Source organism: Pholcus phalangioides, unplaced genomic scaffold, assembly GCF_987345545.1.
Source record: "Pholcus phalangioides strain wild (caught in Gottingen) unplaced genomic scaffold, Ppha-v1.0 ptg000015l_1, whole genome shotgun sequence".
Classification (NCBI taxonomy): domain Eukaryota; kingdom Metazoa; phylum Arthropoda; class Arachnida; order Araneae; family Pholcidae; genus Pholcus; species Pholcus phalangioides.
In genome coordinates, this window is record NW_028301608.1 from 87,342,002 (window position 1) to 87,369,929 (window position 27,928).

The following is a 27,928-nucleotide window of genomic DNA, read 5'->3' on the forward strand; positions in this document are numbered from 1 at the left end:
TAACCCTCCGAGTTTCTTGGTAACATGTGTACAGTAGAGCTCTAGTGGGACCCACCGAGCTCTTAATTGATGCGTGTGTTACTTTAGTGGCTCGCAGGCCTCAATAAAATTTTGAATGTGGCTGCCGCTGTATCAACGGTTAAAAGCGCGCCTAATTTAGGGAATACTCATAGATAATTTTCGTGCTTGAAGGCGCAGCCGTCTCGTTTTTTTATCACAAACAACTCACACAGTATTTTTATTTTTTTACTTTTGAGGAAAGTATGCAACATACACGTTCAACTCTTGGCCTCATCGACTTCATACCGAATTTTATAAAAAATAAACGAAGTGTCACATTTACAGATCACTTTAAGTGACGTGCGGTGCAGTTTCACATCACTTAAGTGGTCTGCTCCACATTTATAGATCACTTGAGTGGTCTGCTCCACATTTCCAGATCACTTGAAAGGTCTGCTCCACATTTCCAGATCACTTGAGTGACCTACGGCACTTTTACAGATCACTTAAAGGACCCGCGGCACATTTCCACATGTGTTTTCATTCAATGCAGGATAATTTGTAGTAATTGTTATAAACCCTAGGGGCAGTAAATTGCTGCTCGCGAGATGTCAATGGTGCTCCTTGGGGTAAGATGTAAAGTTGACTTATTTCCCCCTGGAGAAAATAGATGCTCCCTCCGGGAAACCCCGCATGGCGAATTATGTTTGCCAGGTCGGGAGTTTGTATCTCTCGATAATGCACCCACGGCACATTTATATATCACTTGAGTGACACGTGACGCATCCCCATATGACTTAGGTGATCCGCGGCCCATTTACAGATCATTTAAGCGGTCTGCGACACGTTTTCAAACGCGGCCCGCACTCTCCTAAAAATTGAGCACTCTTGGTATACAACGTACTGTATATCGCGTATGCTGCTGCCCGTCCCCCTTAGGTCAGGGGTTCAGGTAGCAGTATAATTTCGGCATGGCCGGAGATACGGGGCGGGGGTGGGCATTGCCCCCCGAGTGTCAAAGGTGGAGTCGACTGATCTAATGTATATATGAGCTGACATCATCATCATCGTGCCCCCCCCCCCGACTTCCAAGTCAATCTCCGCCTATGAATTTGGGTAGCCGGTCCGACCGCACGTGACACACACATTACTTGGGCCCTGCCGGAACCTACCTTTCATGAATCAAATGTCAGCGTGATAACTGAACGGCTCACTGGAAGAATACTCAATTGCATTACAAGAGTGGTTTAAATCCTGAAAATTAGACCGAATGGATACGCATGAGAGCCGTAATGTCTTTTGAATTAATAAATCCAAAAATTTACAATTCATTTTGTTAAAATCAGTTTTCATGTACGTTTTCGGTCAATAGATGGCAGCATAAAAGATAAAGTTCCCAGTAATTGGTGAAGTTCCCAGTAATTCTGTTACGTGCTTGTATTTTTTTCCCCGTGAGCGTGTAACGATCACATCAATTCACGCTTCTTTAATCATGAATTGAGGATAAGGTGACCTCAAAATCCCTAGCGGACTCATTGTCCTCCATTAATTGATGTGCAATCAGGGTTGCCATTCCTGATGTTCTGATTATAGTAATATAATACACAAGAATATCGATCAAATAAAAATTTCTCTAGAAAAATATCAGGAAATAATGAACGGAAAATATTTTTGGACATAAAGATGGTTCACAGAATAGCTTAGAACAGCAGTTCCCAATTCTGGGTGCCTGGACTCCGAGACGTCCACTGCTCAATTTTTGAATAATAAGAAAGATGGCCATATGGCTTGGCCAGATGAGGCACCTGAGAAACCGGGAAAAATCCGGGAATTCGTTATTCAACACCGCGACAAAACACGGAATCCATTAAATAGAAAACGGGACAAAACCGAGACATTTTCAAAACTTTCATTTGATGGGCATTACACAGTGTAAAATTGTAAACTCCCAACTACGAAAATATTATTACTCTCCTTCAACACAGAGGTGCCAAAACTAGTGAAACACGAGGACAGGTGGCTATGGTTGTCAAATGCCTAGTGGTATGTTCAAGTCGTCTAGTAAGCAAATTTTTGAAAGTGTTCCTCGTCATCCAAGAATTTTTAGAATGGGTGTAAGCAACAGAATACAAATACAAAGGATGTACAGGTTGTCCACTTTTATCGTTGTCCAATGGCTATTTCCTAAACCTAAACTGTTTCAAATGATGTCGCCCATCACCTTAGAAGCAGTTCAAATGAAAAAAAATATTAATAAAAGGTTATAAAATTTGAAAATTTTATACGGTCTCTCCCTGTCCTCTAGTTTAGGAGTCTGTCTTCTAACTCCAGTTAGGAAGGTGCCCTTTCTCTTATGAGGCCAACAAAAAAAATTTTCACGTTTCTAACTACAATACTTACTGAGATATTTGAATTCAAAAACAGAGGACGAAAGGGGAGAAGAGAATAGCATAAAGAAACACAGGCATCTTCAACCTGTTTCTCGCGAGCACCTTGGTGCCCCCTGAAGCAATCAGAGTGCTTGATGTCAATGTCCGATTTCGTGCTCACGAGCACTTAATCAACGTCCCGATTAAACTGCTTGTACAAATTGCATTCGAGGATTAAAACCATCCTGTATTCCAATCTTCAGTATTTCAAACTTGCCTCCTCTTTTGATGATGGGTACAGGCAGAGCTCGCGATTGGAAAAAGGTTGAAGACCTCTGAACTAACAGGTAATGCTTCTTTCCCTTATTAATGCGCCAAATTTTCCTCCCATTTTTGACTTCAAATATCTCTGCGAATATTGTTTCACTTAGAAACATGGTAATTTTTTTGTTGGCCTCAAGACAGACAGGGTAACAACTTTCTAATTGGAAGTTAGAGGAAAGGGTGACCGCATAAAAATTTAAATTTTGCAAATTTTTTATTAGTAAATTTTTTTTTTTCATTTGAACATCATTTAAGACGATGGGCGACATGATTTGAAACGGTTTTTCCTAACTGTAATTTTTTGTCTCCAAAACCAACGGTTCAGGAAATAGCCATTGGACAACGATAAGAGTGGACACCCTGTATGGAATTTTACATTATTCAAACTCACATCGAGGTAGTTTTCTTTTGCGAATTAAAAGAGGCTGCAGGTTTTTCGCGACCTGTTTTGTTAACACATAAAAATTTTCAATTTTAAAACGATCTTTGTTCTTCTCGAATCTATTAATCTTTTCTTTTTTCCCAGCGATAGTCCCATTTGGCATAGCTCTGCAAAACAAAGCCGTTTCATCACAATATTGGAAATGCCATCAAATGTACTCACTAAGAATAGGAGTTAAAGCTTCATGAAACGACTCACACACACAACAAACCTGGCGTAATGTTTTGATCGTAAAATTGCGCCTTTGCTGCCAACTGTGCGACCATCCTTTTGAAGAAGGAAAATTTTCGCAGTTTTCTAGATCTTTGGCGATTTGCTCTGATTTTTTTTCCTAATCATGGTGCCGTTGGGTTTACGGAAATTTCGCCTCTGACATTTCGACCCTGGGAAGTGTGGTGGCCCGGTGCATTTCGCCCTCGGAAATTTGGCTCTTGACATTTCACCTGGCCTGACCGTATGAGTGCGAAGTGAGTGGGTGAGTGACCAAGCAAGTGACTGCATGAGTGGCCAAATGAGTGACTGCATGAGGGACCAAGTGAGTGACCAATTGAAGGGGGTGAGTGACTGTATGAGTGAACATGTGAGTGTGGTCACTCATACAGTCACAAATTCGATCACTCATACGGTCACTCATTCGGTCACTAACTTGATCACGAAAACAATCACTCACTTGGTCCCTCATACTGTCACCAGCTTGATCACTAATACAGTCACTCATACGGCCACTCACAGTCAATCATACAGTCACTCACTGTATGTGATGTTACATACATGGTAAGGTGCTCGTGAAGGTTGCTGTCACGTTTCCTGGTTCAAACAGGAGGGAGGATATAGATAAGATATTTTTCCCCTAACGAGCTTGAGGCGTGCACCGATAGACAGCACCTCCATTTTCAACCCATCTCATTGCTGGCAGTAAATTACAATATAGCGATATGGCCAGAGTTGGTGTTCGGTGAAGTAGAAGTAGTAGTTACTCACTTTACCATTCATATGGACACTCGATCATTCATACAGTCAATCACACACTCATTTGGTCACTCATACAGTCAATCACACACTCATTTGGTCACTCATAGTCAATCACACTCACTTGGTCACTCATACAGTCAATCACACACTCACTTGGACACTCATACAGTCAATCACACACTCACTTGGACACTCATACAGTCAATCACACACTCACTTGGCCACTCATACAGTCAATCACACACTCACTTGGTCACTCATACGGTCAGGGCAGAGGCGAAATTTCCGGATCCCGGTGCCGTTGATCAATGCATTTTTGCCTCTTTCCAGTATGAAACCATTGCAACACAGTTTTATCGAACACAGTCGAAAAAAATCAGCTTTTCTCTTCCTTTTTCTAATCAAGTTTCCGTTCTTTCGTCAATCTCCCTCAATTTCACACAACTTGCACACAATTTTGTAAGTTTTGCATATCATTTGGAAATTAGACACTCACACCGATTTTTTCCCGTGGAAAAGTCTGCTTTTCCGAAGAATTTTGTCACAGTTTCAGAAAGCAACTGCTTTACTCATGGCATATCAAAACCACAGCATCAAGTACAGAAATGGATTCTCGCTAATCTAAGGGTGGATGATGTAGAACTCACATTGAAGACAGGTTTCCCCTTAATACAAGTTCCGTTAAAAACAGGTTTTACTGAAGTACGATTTACCATGGTTTAATAACGACGCGAAGCTTGGGTATTATGCATAATCGTCGGTAAATGTGATAAGTTTTTAGTAATTATTAAATTTAACAACGACGTTTGGGTTACTATGCATAACCACCGTAAAAGTGAAATATTTAGGGAAATTTATCAAAGTTGCCAAAATGCTCAGCGATTATGCATAATAACCAGTAATCATGTTTTTATTACCGGTTCATCAACCGGTAATAAAAACATGAACCAGAAATCCGGTTGATGAACCGGTGATTCTGGTTCATCATCAGATTTTTAACATTTACCGTAACATATATACATAGTGGTTAATAAGGGTGATTCCATAATTTTCCTTGCCGCCTTTTACTAGTGAATCGTCGATCTTAGAGGCATAATGCCAGTTGAAAAATAAATCCAAATAACGTGTAGATCCCAGATTTGTCATTCATGTTGCAAGGGATCGTACAGTTATTAAAATACAAAAAAATCAACTTTTTATACGAGCATCCTGTCCTAAAAGCCTAATTAGAAAGTTCTTGCCTCGTGTTTTCTGAGGCCAATGAAAGAAATTCCACATATCCAAGTGCAATATTCGTTGAGATATCTGAATTCAAAAATTGGAGAAAAGTTAGAAAGAGAGAAGGGAAGGAAGAGCATTGTTTGTCAGTTTATGCATTCTTATCCCTTCCTTTTCCAGAAAGCGGACTTAAAAGATTTTATGTCGTATTTCTGGCTTCTATACCACACCTCCCCCCGCCGATTCATTCAATCGCTCCCAAGCAGTAATACCACACACATTTCGGCGGGAGAAAACAGTAATATTGGGAAAAGGAATTATGTAACTAATTTTAATTACAAACTTTTGAATAATTTATTACATTATTAAATGATACCGTAATCAAATTTCAATCGATACTTAATCATTATCGAAAAATATACTTCACCACCATGCTGTTAATGTAATAAAGTATTAGATATTGCCTATATATTGTAAATCTTCAATCGGAACAACAGTGTTTAAAAATAATTTTAGTAAATTGTAAATATATTTCAATAATCTAATAAAAAATTATAATTTTAATCATTTTTTGCAAAGAAAGAAATAGAAATTAATTTTTTTTTCATTATAAGTTTATTTAAGTATTAGTTTTTATTATAAAAATCGGTTTTTTGATATTAAAAAAAAATTACATTGTTAAAAATCATCCCCATAATCCTCTCTGAATCAGTTCCATTGTATTTCGAGAAAAAAAAAATTAAAAAAAAAAAAATCACTTATCAATGTTATTGATTAAACAGGTTTCGACAGATTAAAACTTAAATATTCATATTATCTCTAATAAATATCTACATATATAAGAATAGATTAAATTTTTTTAAAAGTAAATCTATTTAAAAAAAAGTTCATGCATAATTATCGATGTAGACGATATTTATAGTTGTATTAATTCCAAATGCAGAAAAAACAATCTCTTATACTGAATAAATCTTTATTGCGAGGAAAAGCTACTCAACGACCGATCAAAAATGCTGAAAGAAAAATAAAACATTTAAAATAGAGAAATTTTTATTATTTAACATTTTCCGTAGGAATTTCCAACGAAACCGAAAGTTCTTCCAGATTAAAAACGAAAATGAAAAAAAATTCATTTTCATTCAATAATTTTTTTTTTATGACAAATTTCATTTCGTTATTTAGACCTGGGGATATTTATTCAGTATTTGATATTGTCGTTTTCTTTGTACATGATGACAATTCAAATGAAACTTGAAAGTTATGAGGTTCCACATGACTGCCATCTTGGAATAAACAAAGAGAAAAAGAGTTGCCCCGTCCCGTTTAAAAATTCATTCCTCTTTTTTTGCTGGTAATTTTTGTTTCTGTGGGGATAGTTTAGTTGCTAATAATTTCCTCGTTGGAACAGAATTTGCTATCGTTCTCTTTTTTTGGTGAGGAGTTCGTGGTGAAATCGCGAATGTGTGCTCAACCGTACACAATTCGTACGTAATGAGGGAAACCACCGAAAGCGAATCCTTCGGGAGAGATTTTTGTTCCCTCTTTCGCACTTGGCCTATATACATGTCTCCATACATAAATGTTATAAATGGAAAAGAACTCGCATTTTTAAGCTTTTACATCATCCTGTGAGGACATCATTGTTCAGTCGTCGATACCTGATCGTCGGTGTTACAATATTGGTATTTTTGGTGCAAGAGAGTAGGATGAAAGCATTGGTATGTGTGTAAATTTTTTTTTTTTCTTAAATTCTATACAGGCTGTCCCGAATTGTTTGTACAGCAAATATCTCTGCAAACGTCGACTTTTACAGAAACATACTTTTAATTAGAGAAAAATTTTCAAATGACATGCAGTTACTTAAAATCTCAAAAATTTTTTTGAGGGGTCGTATACATAAAAATTAAAGAAATTAACTTTTTATATAGTCCCCGCGTGATAAAAGTTCCAATTATTGAAATGTGGATCCCGCTTCGAAAAGCCACTTGCAAAAAATATTTCATATTTTTAAACGCAATATTTATTGAGATATTAAATATATAAAGTCACTATGTTTTAGCAATTTATGACTGCATTGGGAAGTTTTCTCATTGGCTCAAAAATTGTCATTTTCAGGGATTGTAAAGAAATAGAATAAACTCAACCATTTCATTTTTTTATTCACAATAAATAATTTTTTTTGCATTTTTTGACAATTATTTTGACAGTAACAGGATTTTCTTATAACTTTGAATTTAATTTAAGTTTTGCAATTTGTGAACCATACCCTCTCAATCATTGGAAACAAATGCTGTTAACTTCAAAGCCGAATATCTCCGTCAATACTGCATTTAAAAATATGAAATTTTTTGTAAATGATTTCTCAGAGCCGCATTTACATTTCATAAGTTGGAAGTTTTAGCACACAGGGTCTAAAATTAAAAGGTTAGTTTTTCTATTGTTTTTCATGCATACGTCCCCCTGGGAAATTTGAGACATTCAAATAAATGAACGTCATTTGAAACATTTTGCAATTGAAAGTGTATGTTTTTAAAGTCAACGGTTGCAGAGATATCTGTTGTGCAAACAATTTGGGACAGCCTGTGTACAAGTAGATTTTATGTAAGTATAAAATATTTGAATTAAATATGCTTATTTCTTTTTAATCGTTTTTCTGAAATTATTTTATCAATAATTCATCACTTGAATTGGAATTTTTTTTGTATAATTAATTTTGAAGAGAATTTTATGACCAATTTTTATAAGTATAAAATTGATTTTCTATTTGTCTGCCTGCGTGTGCGTATGTTCTCTATACAAATCTACAATTTTGGATCTATCCGTCGCAAAATTTTGCATATACACCAAACAGGACCCGGATTGAGTGATAGGCTATTTTAAAAGTTAGTCGGAGCTGGGAAAATGCCCGAAATGGACAAAAATCTGTCTGGCGAGGTTTCTGAGCTTTTTAGGTTTCTCAGCTTCAACAATGACTTTTAGACTGATTACTTTGGTCACCGTGGTTCCCTAGCAATGCGTTTGAGACAGTCATATGCATTTACAATGGCTCGTCACTTTTTCAATGCTGTCAACACTTTTATTTAATTTTTATTTATTCAAGCATATGAAGTACATATGCAATTGAAGGAATTATATACAAGGAGCCAGGAAAAGCTCATATTGAATACTTAATACACACATACACAAATCGATGAAAATCTTATATGTAAATGTGAAAGTATGTATGTTTGTCCTTTATACAAATCTACAGTTTTAGATTGATCGTCGCCAAATTTTGCACATTTATCAAACAAGACCGGGATTGAATCGTAGGCTACTTTAAAAGTTCGTCAGAGCTGGTCAAATGCTTAAATTGAGCTAAAAAACCGTCGGGCAACAATGGTTTCTCGGCCTCATCAATGACTTTCAGAATGTCTACTTTGGTTACCCGGGTCCTCTAGCAATGCGTTTCAGATGCCTTTACAATGGTTTGTCACTTCTTTAATGCTGTACAATAGTTCATACCTATATGATGGTTTGCCACTTTTTCAATCCTCCCAGTAATTGAAGAAAACCCGGGCACAGTGCCGGGTATTATAGCTAGTAAAATTAATATTTATGAAATATTTGAAATTAAAAATAACTCATTGTTAGAGTGAATTGTTGAACATGAATATTTTCTGATGCAGTTGTTCTTGATTTGTGACCACAAGAGCGTACATACCCATCCTATCTATTAAAAAAAAGAAAAGAAAATTGATACTGGAGCTCTTTCTGGATCATCTTCAGTAAGAACTAAGCTATTATTCGCTGAGGCATTTCCATGAGATTATGCAATATCTCATGACAGTGGAACATCCTAGATGCTCCCCGTTAGGCCCGTGATGGCCTCCACAACTTGGAGCAGGGCTTCTAGGCTGGGATCTTTCGTGCTCCCTCAGGCCAGACTTTTCACGGGGGCCCCCCCTCTATAGTGAATTTATAGCGTGAAAAAAAAGTAAAGATTTACGTCGAAACAAAGAGCTTGAATTTCTTTTTCTATCCATTAACGGTCACTCTTCGTTAGCGGACAAAATATTCGATCCCATGGGTATCCAGAGGTTGCACTGTATTGTTTGTCAGCTGGATTTGCATCAGTGTATCACTGAAATCGTTTGTGGATCAAGAGAGGGTCAAATGACTCATCACATTCCTCTCTAACGTGTATCGTTGGCTCTCGATTGGATTTTGGTCGGAATTTTGTGGTAATCGATTCAAGTGTTCAAATTATTTTCCTCGTACTTTTTCAACTTATTTTTCCACAGTTTGAGAAAAGTGGCATTAATCTACGAACACATCTGAGAAGAAAATGTTCACCAAGTAATTCTGAAAAAATTTGTTGATGTCACGGTGAAACTTGTATTGAAAGAGTAAATAATCCTTTGCCTGATATAATCTCAGAAGGAATCAACGGAAAAGACGAATAAAAGGGAAAACCACGAAATTCCTAACACGTTTCGACACATAATGGGTGCCGTCTTCAGAGGATAAGTATAACCACTATCCGCTGATCGGGGGAACCCGCTTGGGTTGATTACTAAATCTCAACTTTCGGTTGCTCAGTGGAAAAATACGTCCGATCAAATCAAACGTCGTGGTCTGTTCGTTGGTTCCTTTTGAGAAACTTGATGTTGTGCTTGAAGACTGATTGCTAAATTACTACATGCTATACCATTTCGATTGAATTAATTACTAATAGTTTTAACCATCCTATACTTATAGGTGTTAACCTTTCTCGTGGTATGTTCAATCACATTGTCGAACGCTTATCGCTTGAGAGACTTCATAGAACCTGACTCTTACGCAACGGAAGACTACGGGGAAGTAGACGATGAAGACAAACTACCCAGGACTATGATGATGTCAAAAGGCACCAGGACATTGTACCACTACACTATAAGTCACTCAAAACCTAAAGATGGAGTACTCAATGACGAAATGGAGTCACCTGAGCAAAGGAGTAGAGTGACTCCTCACCTAAGGCTGAGGAGTCACTCAAAACCTAAAGATGGAGTACTCAACGACGAAATGGAGTCACCTGAGCAAAGGAGTAGAGTAACTCCTCACCTGAGGCGTCACTCAAAACCTAAAGATGGAGTACTCAACGACGAAATGGAGTCACCTGAGCAAAGGAGTAGAGTAACTCCTCACCTGAGGCGTCACTCAAAACCTAAAGATGGAGTACGCAACGACGAAATGGAGTTACCTGAGCAATGGAGTAGAGTAACTCCTCACCTGAGGCGTCACTCAAAACCTAAAGATGAAGTACCCAACGACGAAATGGAGTCACCTGAGCAAACAAGTAGAGTAACTACTCACCTGAGGCGTCACTCACAACCTACAGATGGAGTACGCAATGACGAAATGGAGTCACCTGAGGCAAGCATCCCTCGCGAAGTGAAACAACACGACACCAAGCCCGAAACATCACGAAAGAGACGCATCAAGAAAGTCCTTAGGAATTCGAGCCCTATGCTAGACCAAAAACAAGAGATGACTACGATACAACCAGAATCATATCAAGACGTCGAACATACCGACTATTACATCGACGAGCAAGAAAAAGACACCGAACATACGCAAATACAACCCCAGCAGTCGCAACACGAGGAAGAGTACGTAGCAGAGCCGGATGACTCAACGTTCGAAGTTGAGCAAATAGAAGACGTACTAGAGGTACCGAAGAAAATCTGGAAGGAACAATCGAATCACCAAACGTGGCGTCCAAGTACCGGCCACAAAATGAAGCAACCGGAACTAGTCAAGACGATTGAAGCAGATAGACAAAAACCAAAGTGGCAGCGACATCCAGTTAGCGAATATGAATACGACGACGACGATGGAGAAGACGAGTTTGTCGACGCCGTGGCACTGTTGCGCCAATTCAACTACGACGCAGTGCGTAGCCAGGGAAAGAAAAGGAACAATCAACAACAACAACAACGAAGCTTTCCAGCACCAAAGACTAGCCGCGAATCCCTTGATTCAACGATCGATCAGTGGGACGACGAAGAGATCGTCGACACCAAGAAACAACGTAAAGACATAGTGAAACGCAAGAAGCTGAGTAGGAAAGCATTAGTTCAACCAGATCCATCATTAGACATCGACTCACCCCAACAAGATAGCCTGCCAGATGCCGTCCTCTGGTCCAAACCAGAACGTATCGCCAAAAGCAACCAGAATATCCACAGACAGAAAACGTACGAAATCAGAAAGAGGACAAGAACACCTTCTATAGACGACGAACTTCACACAGCACCGGTCGTGTCGAAACCAGTCCTAAAACATCCAGACGTAATCGGTCCGATCGAAAGACGGGACGTTGTCAAAAAAAGGGCCAAAAAGATCACCGACATCTCCCACCACATCGACAAACCTGAATCTGAACACTCGAAGATCCAGTCTGGAAGCTTTTACAGGAGGACTGCAGATCGAAGGACGTCACCGACGTCCCCGCTCGATTCCTTTCCGGGAACTGATGTCGTTTTTGGAAATTTCGGCATAACGAAGTCACCGTCGTTCTTCACGTCGACGCCCAACCAACAACAGCGAGATGAATTCCTTGAAAACAGTTTCGAGGAATTCGAAAAGAGGAAGCCAACTCCAATCTTCACTTCGACGACAACGAAAGGGCATCAACAACACCATCATCGCCAACCAGAATTCAAGGATGACGATGACTTCGAAAAGATTTCACCTTTCTCTGGAGAATTCAACGCACAACAGCGTGAACAGTTCCACGAACAGGTAAGCTTACTTTTGCATTCATTTCTGAATCACATCTTTTATTTCTGGGATGAATAGGGTGGGAACATGAGTTATTAATATGCCGTCAATCGACTGCTTCGACAAGGATACATCAGATATCGATTGGTAAGGGACAATTCCAGGTTATGGTGCCTATTGTTTCCAATTGTATATGAATGTAGTTTACCCTCGAGGGTCGTGAATTCTAACGCAATTGACACGTTTAAAAAGAAATACGATAAACACATTGGGATAAATCGAGAGACGCTATCCCTCTACTTAGAATAAGGACAACCATAATTTCTTATGGGTAGTATATTCTATTTCATCCCACACAATCATTAGTTTTTATTAGTTTTCTTTCAGTGTATATTAGTTTTTTCTTCATAATTGCTCTTATTTTACGTTACCATATTTTGATTATACAGGCATTTGGCATCCATATTTTTTATTGGCACTTTTTTTTCAGCTACCTCGTTGGGCATTCTGCCTGTTGTGGCCTTTATATTTGTATTCTGTTATCGATAGGCAAATCGAGAAAATACTGAAAATAGAGACAGGCCCTGATTGTGAAGGGGAAAGGGAAGTAGGGGCTATCACTTTTTCTCCAATTTGAAGATAATATGGAAAAATGGTTTCTTCTTCCGTATTTACGGGGCAGCAGTTTGTTCGAGTGGGAGGGAGAGAGAGAGAGAGAGAGAGAGAGTGTGTGTGTGTGTGTGTGTGTGGACTCTCAACACATATTATGTTGTCAGAGTTATGCGTGTTTCGTAGCACCATTCCAGTGGTGCTACCATCTACTACTAAACCGCTCATGCACCTCGTCCACATTTCTTTGCGGAACTTCTAACGAATTGGTACATGTTGGAATGTGTGTATCCGTGTTTGGAAACTGACGTGAAGTTTGTTTCTGTGTAATGCTTGCTATAGAGCAGCTATCTGCCATCAATTTTTCTAACTATAAGTCACGTGTAATGATAGAATATCTGTACCGTTGTGTAGGCCTGTTTTTCTCTCTATCTTTCTGTGGCGAGACTTTTTAACGGGGAGATCGGCTCGCATTCGCGGCTCCATATTCCTCTACGGAACCTCTAAAGTGCTTCCATCTGTCTTCAGTAGTTCAAAGTGAAAATGACAAATGCCTGAATTTTGCATGTTATTGTAAGTATCGTGTTGAAGGTCTGCTTGGTCTCGGCGGAGAGACTTTTTCAAATGAAAGACCGACTCAGATTGGAAAATCGCAGGAAACCAACTTCATCAGACCGCCACTGATCCGTCAACGGGGTTACACCTTGGATGTTCTCGATGAGATGTCAGCGCGATACCCACAAGACCGCACGGGCAAGCAGCGACCATTTATAAACAATATGTTGCCACCCCCTCGAACACATAATCCAGGTTACACATCTGAATAAAGATACTAAATAAGGGATTCTTGACTTTTTGCGTCCCATGGAACCGTTGTGCTAATAAGAAATCCAAGAACCCATGTGCCAATAAAATGAGGGTCACGAACCCGTTGTACAAAATAATATTCAGTACATAATGATAACAATGATTTAATTGCTTTCTCATTCAAGCTGACACCACCTGTAATGTTTTCAAAGACCTCCAAGGGGTTCCGGGGATCCCTGGTTAAGAAAACCTGTCCCAAATATAGAAAAGTAAATGAAATCTCCAATTTTCACAAAACAAGTTACCAACGTGGGAGAAAAATTTCTATTTATGACTGAAATTGTTGAAAAAATTTCCATTGTGTGTGTATGAGGGAAATTAAGACATTTCAAACTATAGAAAAATAAAATGTATTTTACATGGAAAAAAAATTCAGAACACATTACAAATATGTGAAATGCATATTTTAATTTACATACAGTATAGTTGAAAAAAATCAGCAAATAATGCAAGTTTATTGATAAGCTATGAAAAGTAATATTCAGCTTTGATTTCAGTAACGAACAAAAGTTCCATAAAAGCTTCGTTAAAAAACTGGTGAAAACGGGAAAATTTTCATTGAAAATGTCACGGAAAAATTACAGGTTCATATCAGGGGATGCTCAAACTTTTTAGTCAGCGAGCCAGAAACTTGTGTATATATAGTGACCATATGACCCGTATTTTACAGGACATTCCTCTAAATTTGGTCGTCCCTTATTTTCAACGAAGCTTATTTGAATTTTTGAAATCAAGAACTGAGATTTTTTTTTTTTTTATAACGTGATCCACACGTATTCCCAAGGGATCAGTATGATTATTCTCATTTTTCCTTAAAATGACCTATAAATTAATTCCTTTGACAATATTTTAATTTACAGCCAAAATATTGTCAAAGGCATATTTGGCTGTAAATTTTACAGCCAAAATAATGGCTTCGTAGTTTACACACAAAACGTTGAAATACTAGGCTGACCAAATTTCTATTTGGTCAGCATAGTCTTTTATCATGTTGTGTGTATTGATACTTTCTACCGGAACACTTTTCGCGGACCAGATGATGGAGATGTTTAATAAATAATCTCTTCGAAAAAGGTTAAAGGCGCATCAGGGAAACGTGGAGTACAATTTGAGAACCCTGCTATAGATTGATACTTTGATAAAAAGAATCCTTTGTGACTAACCTTGGAGGTAGTAGCGATTGACAATATTAAATCTACAAAATACGGGAAATAGGGGATCTTAACCCTTTAAGCCACAATGACGACATATCTCGTTTCCATAAATGTCTCTTATTTTAGTATTCACAAGCATAGCTTGTAAAATTGATTTCTCAATGGAAAACTTTTCCCTATACCTCTTAGTTTTCACCTGCTGAAAATCAGAAGAAAGCCTTCTTTATTAAAAAATGTATGACATTTTGAGGGGGGGGGGATTTAGTGATTTCTAATTGCCGTTTAAGGCCACTTGTACAGGGTATTGCCAATACTCGCCAAAAAAAAAGTTACTAAACGTGAGAAATAATAACCAAAAGTTAATTACAGGTAGAATTTTTCAAAAAAACAATTGTCAGTTTGGTAGGAAATAGAGAGGGCCACTGTTAATTGCTGTACATTTTTTTCTTTAAATGATGTGATCATCACATATCCCCAAGAGATCTTTACGATCTGTCCAGGGAATTTGTTAGGGATAGTAGACATCCATGCCCGAACCCAGACCTGCACAGTGAGAAGCTTTAATATAAAATTAAAGGAATATGACCTTATATGCAAAGGCGATTCCGAACTTTTATTTTCGAACTGGCTGCAGTTATCCACTTTTGAAGAACCCTTTGCACAAATGCAAAGCTATGCATGTAAGACAGGTATCTTCAACCCGTTGCCCGCGAGCACCACGGTGCTCCCTGAAGTACCCAGGGTGCTCGATGCTCGTGTCCGATTTCGGGCTCGCAAGCATTTTATCAACGTTACAATTAAATACTTTGTACAAATTGCATTCAATGATTGAAATCATCCCGATTTCATTCATTCGTATGCCAAACTTGCAGCAAGGGTGCTCTTCTTTTGATGATGCGTACCGGCTGTGCTCGCGACTGCAAAAAGGTTGAAGACCTCTGATTTTAGGGTTAGGTAAGCTTCGCTGAAGATGCAGCACATTCTTACAAAAAAGTCGAAATGGTTGGAATCTCCCTCCAAAATACGGGTCGTAAAGTCACCGTAAATACCGAGGGAACGTGGACTTTTATAAATTCAAATTCGAAATTCGAGTTTAATAAGTAACTCCAGAAAAATCTTATTTACTTCCTCGAACGTATAAGACCAGGCCTCAAGGAAATAATAAACAGAAGCAGAAGAATAGCATTAAGGAAATAATTAAGAAAATTTTTTAGAGAAGCGAAATTGGATTTCTTAATTGGTTTGTCGGTTCGGTGCACATTTTAATTGGAGTGAAATTTTCAGAAAGAAATTTATAGGCCATCTCTTGTTTTTTTTGTTTTTTTCAATGATAAGGAAACATAAGTAATCGAGCCAGAATGCACTGAAAAAATAAATTTCTTGATATTTCGATAGAAAGAGTAGAAATTTCGCGTATAAAGTGGTGCGTCGACCCACATGTGTTCGCTGGAGCAGGGGTTTCAAACGTTATGATTCACGTGGAACCAGAATAGGAACTAGAGGAGGCAACTGCACACCCCCCCTGCCCGTGTTGGTTCGAGATGGTTCTCCGGAATGCAAACAAATCTGGTTATTCCTGAAAATTAAATATTTTTACGGTGCGTACACGTAGGCTATACGAGAAACAGGTACGGTAGCATTTCGAAAAATATAGTATTTCGATTTTATGAAAAACTAGCTTTTGCACTCAGGTTTCATCTTGAGCACAAAACACAAAGATTACAGTGGGCTCGTAAGTGTTTGCCATTGACCCAGAAAGTATTCAGATTCATTTTATTTTCAGCGATGAGAAGAAGTGGAACGTAGATGGGCCATATAGATGAGGGTAATATTTGCACGATTCGCGCAGGGAACCACGGATTAACTGTAGTCATAGGCAAGTTATTGCACTTCGCTCGTGGTTAAAAAAATTGATGGCAGCACTAGACGTAACAAGCATTACACAGAAACAAACTATAAGTTAGGTTCAGAACACGTACATGCATATTCCGGCATGAACCAATTCATTAGAAATTCCGTAGAGGAATGTGAATGAGATGCATGTACGGTTGAGAAGAAGTCATAGCTAAGGTGGTGGTTCACTGATGGTTTCAGCTACATTATGCTGCAATGGGCAGGTATCAATAGCCTCCCTTATAGGTCACCAAAATGCTTTGTATTAGAGCAAATTATGTATAATATCTTTGTATTACATAGAGACACAAGAGCATGATCTATTATTATCTGGTCAATTTCTAGCTGGTCTTCAGAGGGAGTTTCAGCAAGATAATGCAGGCAAGTCGTAGTCATACAGCAGGCCGTGCAGAAACCTAGTTTAATGCGCAAAATATTGAAGTTTTGGACTTGAAAGCATGCGGCAAATCTCAAACCTATCGAGAATCCTTGAGGCATTTTGTCGGAAAGTTTATGAAAATAATCGATAGTATTCGTCTGTAGAAGATCTAAGAGCTTTCTTTGAGAGTTATTGACATAATTTTGAGCCGAAGATAACGCAAAACTTAATTCCTTCGGTGGAAACCTGCATAAACTAATGTATTAAGGAGAAGGGACATCAAACTAGATTTTTAATAATATTTGGTTTGCTGAAAATGACTTTGCGCAAACTTTTGCGTCGATTGTGTATTTATGCTTTTTTTTTTTTTTTGTTTATTTTGTTATTGCGTTGTCTATAAAGTGTGTAGTCTAATTTTATCACTTTGAAAATAAAGTACATGTTCATCCTAATAAGGGATAATTAATTTGTGATTATGCAATCAATAGTTTTGGGATACTGCGTGATCCCAATTTGAGTCTAAACTTTTGCGGTGCACTGTATATGGTCATATTTGATAGTCGAGTTCATATTGTGCCATGACCAAGAGAGTTGCACTCCCGAACACGCATTTTTTTTCTAAATTTCAACATGGCGGGTTGGTTGGTCTACGTTGCACGAGACTGGATACAGGTTCACAAATCAATTCCTCTAGAGCCTAAACCTTCGACCCATTCGGCTGCATGGGTTGCCGTTATAAGAGGGATGCCAAATCAAGGGTAATGAGAAAAAAATTGCTGAAAATTTTTGAAAAAAAATCTTACCACTGCGCCACTCGGGCACATTACATTTTTTTGGGAACAACCAGATAAGCAATGAATATGTATCGGTTTATGAAGTGGAGTAATATAAAGCCCAAGGCAAAAGTTTAATGTCTATATTGTCCGTGTTTCCACTATGTTACTAATGGTGGAGACAAATCTGCAAGTTTTCCGGGTCATTTTACTGGTGCGGCTTATACGCCCGGAGTGTTGACCCCAGGGTCGCGACGCTGCAGCTGACTGTTATGTTGGCCCTCGAACAGAGAGAAGTTGGCCAACCCTCTCTACAGTAAACATGCTCAACTAATGATACGCGGGCCAAATATGGCCCTGAGAGTCATCTGATATGGTCCGCGACCTCAAACCTAAAATTTCCGAAAAAAAAAAAATCATTCATATAAATATTATTTGGTTTAACAGTTGTTATCCTGTATTGCTATATGAAAATTCATAAGAAATTGAAAACCACGAAATATTTTATTCGATTTTAGCCCAGATCAATTAAATTATGAAGCTGCTCAAAAATTTATGACTTTGCCTATTTTCTCAAAATGGGCAATATCGTCTCTCCTAGTGGGCGATGGAATGGTATCGGAGGTGGGCGATGGAAACAACGGCTATAGTATTGGATACTATGGGTTGGCTCAAGTTGAGGGCTGGGCAGATGAAAAAAAAGAATTCGGAAGGGTGGGGGGCAATAGAACAAAAAAGATTAAGGAACTCTAGAGAAGTGATTTTCAATTAGCACGTACCTGAAGACCGCCCTTAGTCAGAGAGAATTAGTAAAAATAAATAATTTCTCAATTTTAATTGAGAATTTATAATTAATGAAAAAAATAATTTCAGAATTAGAAGAAGAAATTATAATTGATCAAAAATATTTTGAGAACTATTTGAAGAGATAATTTCAGAGTTAATGAAAATTCGTATATGCAAGGATGACGTCACTCTCCGCTACCATACGAAGGTTTTTAACAACTGGATGTTGCGATGATGAATTATTTTGGAAAGAGAATTCAACTGCCTTTGCGGGGAATCGAACCTACGTCCTTTCACTTTCTGTGGGTTCGATTCCCCGTAAAGGCAGTTGAATTCTCTTTCCAAAACAATGCATCTTCGCAACAGCCAGTTGTTAAAAACCTTCGTTAATTCGTATATGATGAAAAATAGTTTCGCAATAAATAAAAATGTTCAATAATCTAGCGGCCCCTCAACAACTCGAGGCCCGTCGGTCTTTCCCTTAGAACGGCCCTTACCATGTCCTTTTGATGGAAGCGGGCTTTTTTAATCGGTTGTTCGTCACAAACCGCGGTGCTCACTGAAGCATCCTAATGTGCTCAATGTGGGGTTTCTTATACGTGCGGTATCGACAAACTCAGGCACCAACACGAAAGAAAATATTCTAGTGGGGAGGGGGGAAGGGGGGGCGTGAAGGCAGCTTCAGCCACCCCGTATGTACAGGGCGGATTCCAGAGGGCACCGCACAGGGGTTTTGTCATTGTTCATTAAAATGAATTGTTAGGGGTGGAGATTCAACCCGTTACAAAATTTATTAATTCCTCTTTAATTAATGGAGCCGCCTGACAGAAGGGGGGGGGGGGAGAGGAATTGCGAAACAGGACACTGACTGGAAGTAGTTCGATATAAGGTGGCTATAAAGGAGAGCGGATCTATCGTTCTACTTTGACCAAAGGACAGGTTTGCCGCTCCAAGTGGCTTGTCCTTCCCCTAGCCAAATCATGGTCTACCGCTCTGTCTCAATGAAGATATTCTGGAAATTAGTCGAAATACCTGGGCTATGCTGGAAAATGTACGTCTATGTGTTGTAAACCTAACGTGAAGTTTATTTCTATGTAATGCTTGTTATAGTGTGCTGCCACCTGCCATCAGTTTTTCAAACTATGAGTGAACCACGAAGTAATGATTCTGAGTGGTGTTTAGTCTCGGAAATAATTTAAAGAAGCAGGATCTGGAACAGCGATTAACTACAGTGATAATAATTTCACTCACAGACGGCGGATGAGACAGCCTAGTATTTTCAAGTAGCTCTGCTTCAATCTAAAGTCTGCTTTACACCGGCCTTGCTATGCGATTTCGAGCTGCTCGAAGCCGGTTTTTTTTGGAGTGTGGCTATGGGGGGGGGGGTCAAATTTAATAGTCGGTTTTGTGTAGTTGCCTCTAAAGAAGAGTGGACGCGCATAAACCATTTTGATCCCCGTTTTTCCATCTTACATCATCGGCACGTAATGTCGGTATTCGGAATAATTTTTCAAAACCCGGATTGGAAAATTTTGATGCCGAATAGCATGGAAGCAGTTTGTAATAAATAACTCTGCTAAAATAAAGTACCATCCGAAGGGGAAATGACAACAGTCAACGCTTCCACGGAGACCAAGATGTCAGATTGGTAAGCCTCACATTTCAAAAAGCTCAAAATCGATGGAACCTTAATCTTAATTTCCAATTTCCCTACAGCCGGAAGTGATGAACGCATCAACATCCGTTTCAAATTGTTTTGGCTAAAATTCAGGGAAAAGACATGAAGTGTAATAGTGAGGAATCGATTCCGGTCTAATTACTGTCCACGTGCATCACCTCGTTCACGACAAAAATGTTCGATTTCATCATAAATGTTAATCGATTATATCGACTGTGAAAACTTCCATGATTAAAAGAGAGATAAATCACAAAGTGCTTTTATTATTAGTGGAATGGCCAATTCAAGCAGCTTAGTGGAATTCATGGATACTACCAGAAGATATCAAATGTAACTGAATGATAACACCTTATTTAAGGATGGCCTTACCAGATGCGGGGCGAAAATAATAGTGGGGGCCTTTTAGCTATGGGTGGAGATACGGGGGGGGGCATGGGGGCATTGCCACCCCCAGCGCCGACTGAGCTATAATGTATATATGAATTAACACATGAGCATCATCCTGCCTCCCCCCCCCCCCAGGCTTTTGAAGCCTATCTCCACCTGTGCCTTTGCCCCGATGTTTTCCTTCTGTGCCAGAAGGGAATCAAAAATGATCAACATTCAGAAAAAATGCAAGAAATAATTTCAGAATTGCGGAATTGTAAGAATTTGAGAATTAAAAATGCCAAAAATGATGAAAGGTCAGAATTCCAGAATTGATGAAAATTTTGAATTTATTTAAAAATGCAAAAATACAATTCCAGAAATTTTACATACAATTCAGAATTTATGAAAGAAATAATTCCAGAATTATTTTTTTTTTGTTCTTGGTGAAAATGCAGATTTACGGAATTCATGAAAATTCAAAATTTCTGAAAATAAATTATTGTTACCGTAAATGCGAGGCCCCCCACCCCAAAAAGCGGGGCCTGGTACAACTGTATTTTTCGCACATCCCCTAAGGGCGGCTCTGATCTTATCTGAAACAGTTATTATTCTTTACACGACTAACCTTAATATATATACTCACATAATTATATTCATAACATCCTGAACCTTATCTTCCACGACAATATCTCGTACCTAAATCGAACAAATCATTTCATCTTGTAATCCTGGATGATATAAAAGACACAACAATTGCAACGGAGGGGAAAAAGGAGGAACGCCAATGAAGCATTTAAACCTAAACGGGTAACACCGACATTAGAATTGAAGCCCAATCCATCCATTCCACGGTCAAATAGATTTTACGAGTCAAAAGTTTAACTAATTTTCCGTTCAAAACTGTTTTTATAGGTGTGTTTTTATTATTATATTTTTCCCTCAGCGAATATCTCGAGTAAGGAAAAATTGTTGTTATTTTTACATGAAGCGTTTCGTTTGACACTCAGACGAAGGGGTGCTGATAGCTTTTTGAATATGCATGTGTTCCGATGGAACGCCTTAGGGCACCGAATGCACTGATGCGTCCACAGATTTGTACGTCGTGTGTGTGTGTGTTGTACGTTGACCCTGACCACGAAGCGTACAGAATAAAGCCTTTCTTGGACATTATACGATCAAAATTCGAAAGAAAAAAAATACAAGAAGCCGATCTGATAATTTCTCTCGCCCTCATCCTCACCGCTCTGATTGTTTCAACGGTAAATAGATTTTTACCAGTACTAATTACTGAATTATCCTGTCTTTTTGTGGTTTTTAAGAAATTATGGGGGGGGTTTTGCTTTCGTGATCCGAGATTTCTAATTAAAAAACACTTTCTAAATCAGCACTATCTGTTCTCAGAAATTTCCTTAAGGTAGTCTTCTTGTCGAACTTCGGCCTTTATATACACTTTCTATCAATTAGAGATTTCAGGAATATTTTCACTCAGAGAGGTTGAAAAGGTTAAAGAAATACTTATCTCGATCAGTGGTTCCCAACCTTTTTTAGGCCATGCCCCACCGAAGCATCTTTGAAATCCTGATGTCCTCCCGTACTTTTGTCAGGGGGTACCACCCTCCTTCGATAAAACTTCATAAGTTCCTTAAATATATATATTTCTTCGAATATAAGAACCACAATTTTTTGCTTTGCCTCCCTAAACTTCAAAACCAAGGGTCTTTGCCCCCCGTCCTTCCCATTTCTGTCTACTTAGTCAAAAACAGTGGTTCTTAATCGAGGGTCTGAAGGAAACGCGACTCGCAATCAGGCCAAGAACATCATCGAACATCACACAATCAGAGGTGACAGCATCACGGTGTGGGTTGGAATTTCAATGGGATAGCGCATCAAGCGCACATCTTTAAAGATGGTTCCGTGACGTCTGTGCGATATCAGGATGAAGAACCCACCTGTGAGACCTTCGCTGCAGCAGTTGGTTCTGCTTTTCCTTCACTTCATATAGATGATGTTGCCCATCCCTATCGAGCCCACATCTTCGACGAATACCAGGAGAGTGAGGGCATTTTTCATATGAGTGGCTGGAGTGAATTGTCCCGTACTTAATCCCATCGAAAATCTTTGGGATGCCTTCGAGCGTGCTGTCTCTCTGCACGTTTACCTCCTCTAGCCAGTCTCACAGAGTTCAAAAATGCCCTAATGAAGGAATGGCCATTGCTAGTATCGCATCTGTAATTGTTGATCACCTCATTGAAAGCATGGACCATCACTTTGAAGTTCGTGTCTTCACATTTTAAGTACTGGGTGGTCATATACCTTTTTAATGAATGGTTTTTTTAGGTTTTTTTTGGCCTAAAACATCTGTTTGTTTATTAACTCAAATATGACGTCATCATATACGTAGAGAGAGACGTCCCCTCCTCTCCTTTGTTAATAAATCTGTACGGAAAATTGGCTGCATGAAGATATTGATGTTTAAGAGGAAAGAAAATTCATCTCTGCTCTCACGGGGACCCAAAACCCGGTCTCTCGTATGCTGGACTTGTTCTCTACCACTAAGCTATGAGAGCAGATAGAATATCTCCCCACCCCCCTTGGAGCGGATACACTTTATATGCTGAATGGCTCCGTGCGATGAACGGCGACAACATTCCGCTAATAGCTGACAAATGACAACTGCGAGCATCATATAATTTACTAAAATTAAATACAGTGAAACCTGTGTATAACGATACTGTCTATAACGATAGACCTGTAGAGAAGACGATATCTTATTTGGTCCCGGCGAAATTCCTATTTAATAGGAAATATCGCAAACACTCAAACTGTTTACAACGATAATCTGTGTGTAGCGATATTTTTTCTAGGTCCTACAGTATCGTTGTAGACAGGTTTCACTATATTGTGTTTTCATCTTTGTACGCAATTCTTATTTTCTTTATTGCATTAACACATTTGCTATCTTCACGTGCAATTTGATGTCAATCAAAGCTTTACTTTTCAATCTTGATTTTACCATTGCATGCTTAATTTTTGGGGTAGCCAGTATATATTAGAACAGGAAAAACGCATGTCAAAGTACAATGAAATTAATTAATCCCCCTCCCCTTTCTGTATGACCCCACGGAATTTAATGATTTTCTTGTTGTTGTATGAACTAAAATCCTAGATATTAATGAACTTCCATTTTTTTTTGGACTCTTGATTCTAGGGAACCGAAGGACATAACTCGTACAAGTTCGGCTACAGCACCGGTGATCAATCGAATCCGATGGACAGGTACGAGGAACGAGACGCGGACGGTTTCGTCCGTGGACGTTACAGCTACGTCGACGCCCATGGAAGACAGCAGGTCGTCTACTACGAATCTCATCCGGAGCACGGTTTTAGGACTATGGGTAGCCACGGTTCGCATGCTGGGTACTAAAAAAAAAAGATATTTAGTAGATTAGTCTCTTTATTATAACAATTTTTCTAGTGCGCATGTGTGATGCAAGTGACACAAGAATTGTACCAACATCTTCGAACGCACACGGTTCTTGTAGTTTTAAGAAGTTTGGGGGCCCGAGGCTCAAACACTTTTTAGAGCCCCCTGATTTCATACATTTCGTTAGGGGGAAACTCGGCATACATATTTGCGGAGTCAAAAAACATCAAAATCAAATATTTATAAAATATATGTAATATAATATATATTTAAATAATATATACAAATATTTCATAAAATTATTCGAAACAATTTCAGAGTAACTGAACATACAGTGAGAATCCGTTATAACGAATATGGCTTATAACGAGAATCTCACTATAACGAGTGATGTTTAAGTGTTTATTTATCAAATAGATAATATTAAAGATACAAAAAATATGCGCTAAAATAGAGTTGAAACTGAAAAGCATTCGCTATAACGTCCAAAATTTTCTCGCAAAAACGTCAATTTTTCTTTTTTAATGAAATCAAAGATCTAGATTATAAATTATATGATCATAATTATTAGGATTTTTCAGCAATTTTAATGAAAGTTGGCAACTTCACTCAAATTTGACAATATTTTTGTCTATAATTAGCAGTTTACTTCCCTTGGACAATTTTTTCTTCTTGTAATTGGAAATTTTCTTATCGTATATTTACTATACCAACTATTCACTTACCTTTAGGGTAATTTTTTTTTTTGGAGATAAATTTTTGGAAGTAATTGGCGATGCGCCATATGAAATACCGATTTCCCGTATTTCTATGAAGGAAATACTGTCAGCTTTCTACTACTGGTACGTTTTTACCGGAGCATCTTTCGTGGACCGGAGGTTGTGTACCCTTGGGGGTGTGGTGGTTGTATTCGATATTTGTCTGTTGGAAATGTGGCCATGGAAGTGAGCAGTGATATGTTCATTGACAATTGTTCGGTTGGTTGACTACTAAATCGCTTTGATAAAACGAAATTCTAAGCGAAGATGTCTAAGAAAAATAAACTGCTGTGAGAGCCAAAAAAGTTCTATTCATTGAAACGAAACGATCTGAACGACGTCTCAATGAAGATAAAGTTGCGAATTTTCAACAATTTATAACCTGACAGAGTAAAAAAACTGAAATTCTCGCTTATAACGAGGAGTCCGTTATAACGACAATTTTCCTCGTGATTGTGAGTTTTAGCGGATTTCTACTTGTGAATTATTAAATGAAATGAATTCAGAATCGGTGAAGAGAAATTACTTAAAATTTATGAAAATTCATAACTAAAAAAATATTTTCTGAATTACTGAAAAAAATTATTTCAGAATTATGGGAAATAATTTCAGAAAGAAATTAAAATTGAAAGAAAATATCCCAGAATTAGTGAAAGAAATGATTTCAGAATTAACAAAAATTCATGTTTAACGAAAGAAACGGTTTCAGAATAAAGAAGTCTTCAATAATTGGACCCATTTTCACAGCTTAGGGTCCGTTGGCACGTCCACGTACACACCGCTGTCTTACGATTCTGAATAAGATCTTACAATTTTAAATACAACATTATGGTGGACCGCACGGGAAGTTTCAATAAAAGGGAAAGCTCGCACGGGAAGCTCGCAGTATCTAAAACGGTAAAGACCCCTGTCTTAAGGTATAAATCTTAAAAAAATTATTATTTACAAATTATAATTTTTAAATGATATATTTATATTCCAGCCTTTTACGAAAAAAAGCTACAGATAATATGCAGTGCTCTTATAATCCGCATTAAAGAATTAAATTCAAATGGTAATTATCAGTATAATATGCATATTGGATATCGATATTCGTTAACAATGTCAAGAGAATCTCACCTATAGTTTAATAATCAATAAACAGTGACTAATTTTTATGGGACTAACTGACAAAAATCAGTAAGTTAAGTTTATTCAGAATATCGACACGGATTATAATGTAAATTAATGCTATATTCATGCAAATCTGTGCCGTAACACCTCATTTACTTACTTAAACGGCCATAAAAGAAAAACTCTCGTTTGTTTAGAGCGGATTATATTTTCAAGACAGAAAAAGCTTTTGTGTTAACGGGTCATTAAAAGCTTTGAATAATGCAAAATATGTCTTTAGTTTTATCGTTTTTTTCCTGTTCTCATTTATGTCATACGAAAATATATTTGTTTATTGTATGCTCGTTCGTTATAAATGCGTGTAGATAAAATTTACAGGAAAAAAGTATTTGTGTCGACGTCGTTGTTGTTGTGTAACTATATTATTTTAAATAATTATCCTTTTATATAAATAATAAAAACGAGCTTGAAAACGATTGTGTGAAGCATTTTGTTCTCGGTTTGAGTTATCAGCGATATAGACGGGAATTTATATAAAGGGTGTTTGTCCCATAAATTTGTGAATAATTTAAAAAAAAAATTCCATTAAAAAATTTAAAGTTTTAAATTCATAAAAATTAAAGAAATTGGTAAATTTGAATGCAGAAATTTTTTTTGGTACAGAAAAAAAAATTTCAAATTTTTGTCGATAGAAAGCAAAAATGTCAAAAATTGCTACACAAAGGCAAATCACTGGAAATATACAGATCAGACTCTTGCAAAATGGAAGGTGCAGGATTCACAGCTCATTTTTGAATTTTCCCGATGCTGGAGTATCCATGCGTTTTTCATTGTGATGTTGACATTAGTGGGTGAAGCACTATTGGTGAAGTTGTTTTGCCTTAGCCACTTATCGCCGGCTGAAGCTTTACGAACGTTTCAGACACAAAAAAGATGTAAAAGGGTTTGGGTAAAATCACTCCGGCCGGACTTGCATGCAGCGTCCTCTATCGAAAAAAATTTGAACTAATTTCTATTTCTCCGTCCCAAAAAAATCCCCCCCCCTCATGAGAATAACATCTTTGATGACACCACTTTCAAATATACCATTTCCTTAAATTTTTATGTATTTTTAAACTATTTACGGATTTATGGGACACCGTGTATACTCACTGCACTATAAAGAAATGAAAGCAAACAAAACAAACGAATATCTTCGAAAAAGGAATACGACACATATCTCAAATGTTGTGAAAATCCAGTTGTGATTTAAGAGCCCACGATACTGTTGTAACGACCCTTTTGGTAAGTTATTCCATATGTGTCGACCGTTTTGTGAAGACCTTCAATACGACAGAACAACCTGGACTTCTGTCTAACCAAACGAAACTCGTGTCTCTCTTGCGGAATTGCACTGGAGCACTGGATTGAAAGGTGTACAAATATGTACCATATATACTCATGTATGAACCGATCCCCCCCCCCCCCCACTCAGAACCACCAAAACCGCAATAAATTGAAAACGTGATGCCTATAACATAATCATTTCTATGGGGTTTGAACATAGTTGCATCAAATCACTCCACTGATTGGTAACGCATAGAGCCCGGACTATATGCACTAAAAAAGTGGTAAAATATGCTCTAAAAATATGCAAATATGCACTTAAAAATGCAAAAATATGCACTTAGAAATGCAAACATATGCACTTAATAATGCAAAAATATGCACTTAAAAATGCAAAAATATGCACTTAATAATGCAAAAATATGCACTTAATAATGCAAAAATAAGCAAGCTTAAAATACCAAAATGTGCGCTTAAAATGCTAAATATGCACTGAAAATTCCAAAATATGTATTAAACACCCCAGAAAATGCACTAGAAATCTTGAAAAAGTCGGAAATTCCGATATATGTGCAAAAAATAAGAAAATATGCATTAATAAAATCCACCATCCACAAAAAATGATGTGTTTTTAAAAAATGCATCTTTTTTTTTCGTGTATATGTATTTCATTTTTACAAAAAAATATCCCCTCATATATATACATACATATACCGCATATGCAAAT

The 27,928-nt window shown here is 37.8% G+C and overlaps 1 protein-coding gene across 1 annotated transcript; it reads left to right on the top strand.

Moving 5' to 3' along the window:
* The first annotated feature begins 6,876 nt into the window (after window positions 1–6,876).
* LOC149076958 (uncharacterized) lies at window positions 6,877–26,323 on the top strand. Its single transcript, XM_089244688.1, has 3 exons — window positions 6,877–7,043; window positions 10,066–12,093; window positions 23,789–26,323. Exons 1-3 carry the CDS (start codon window positions 7,032–7,034, stop codon window positions 24,002–24,004), a joined length of 2,256 nt encoding a protein of 751 aa, XP_089100814.1. The 5' UTR covers window positions 6,877–7,031; the 3' UTR covers window positions 24,005–26,323.
* The last annotated feature ends 1,605 nt before the right edge of the window (window positions 26,324–27,928 follow it).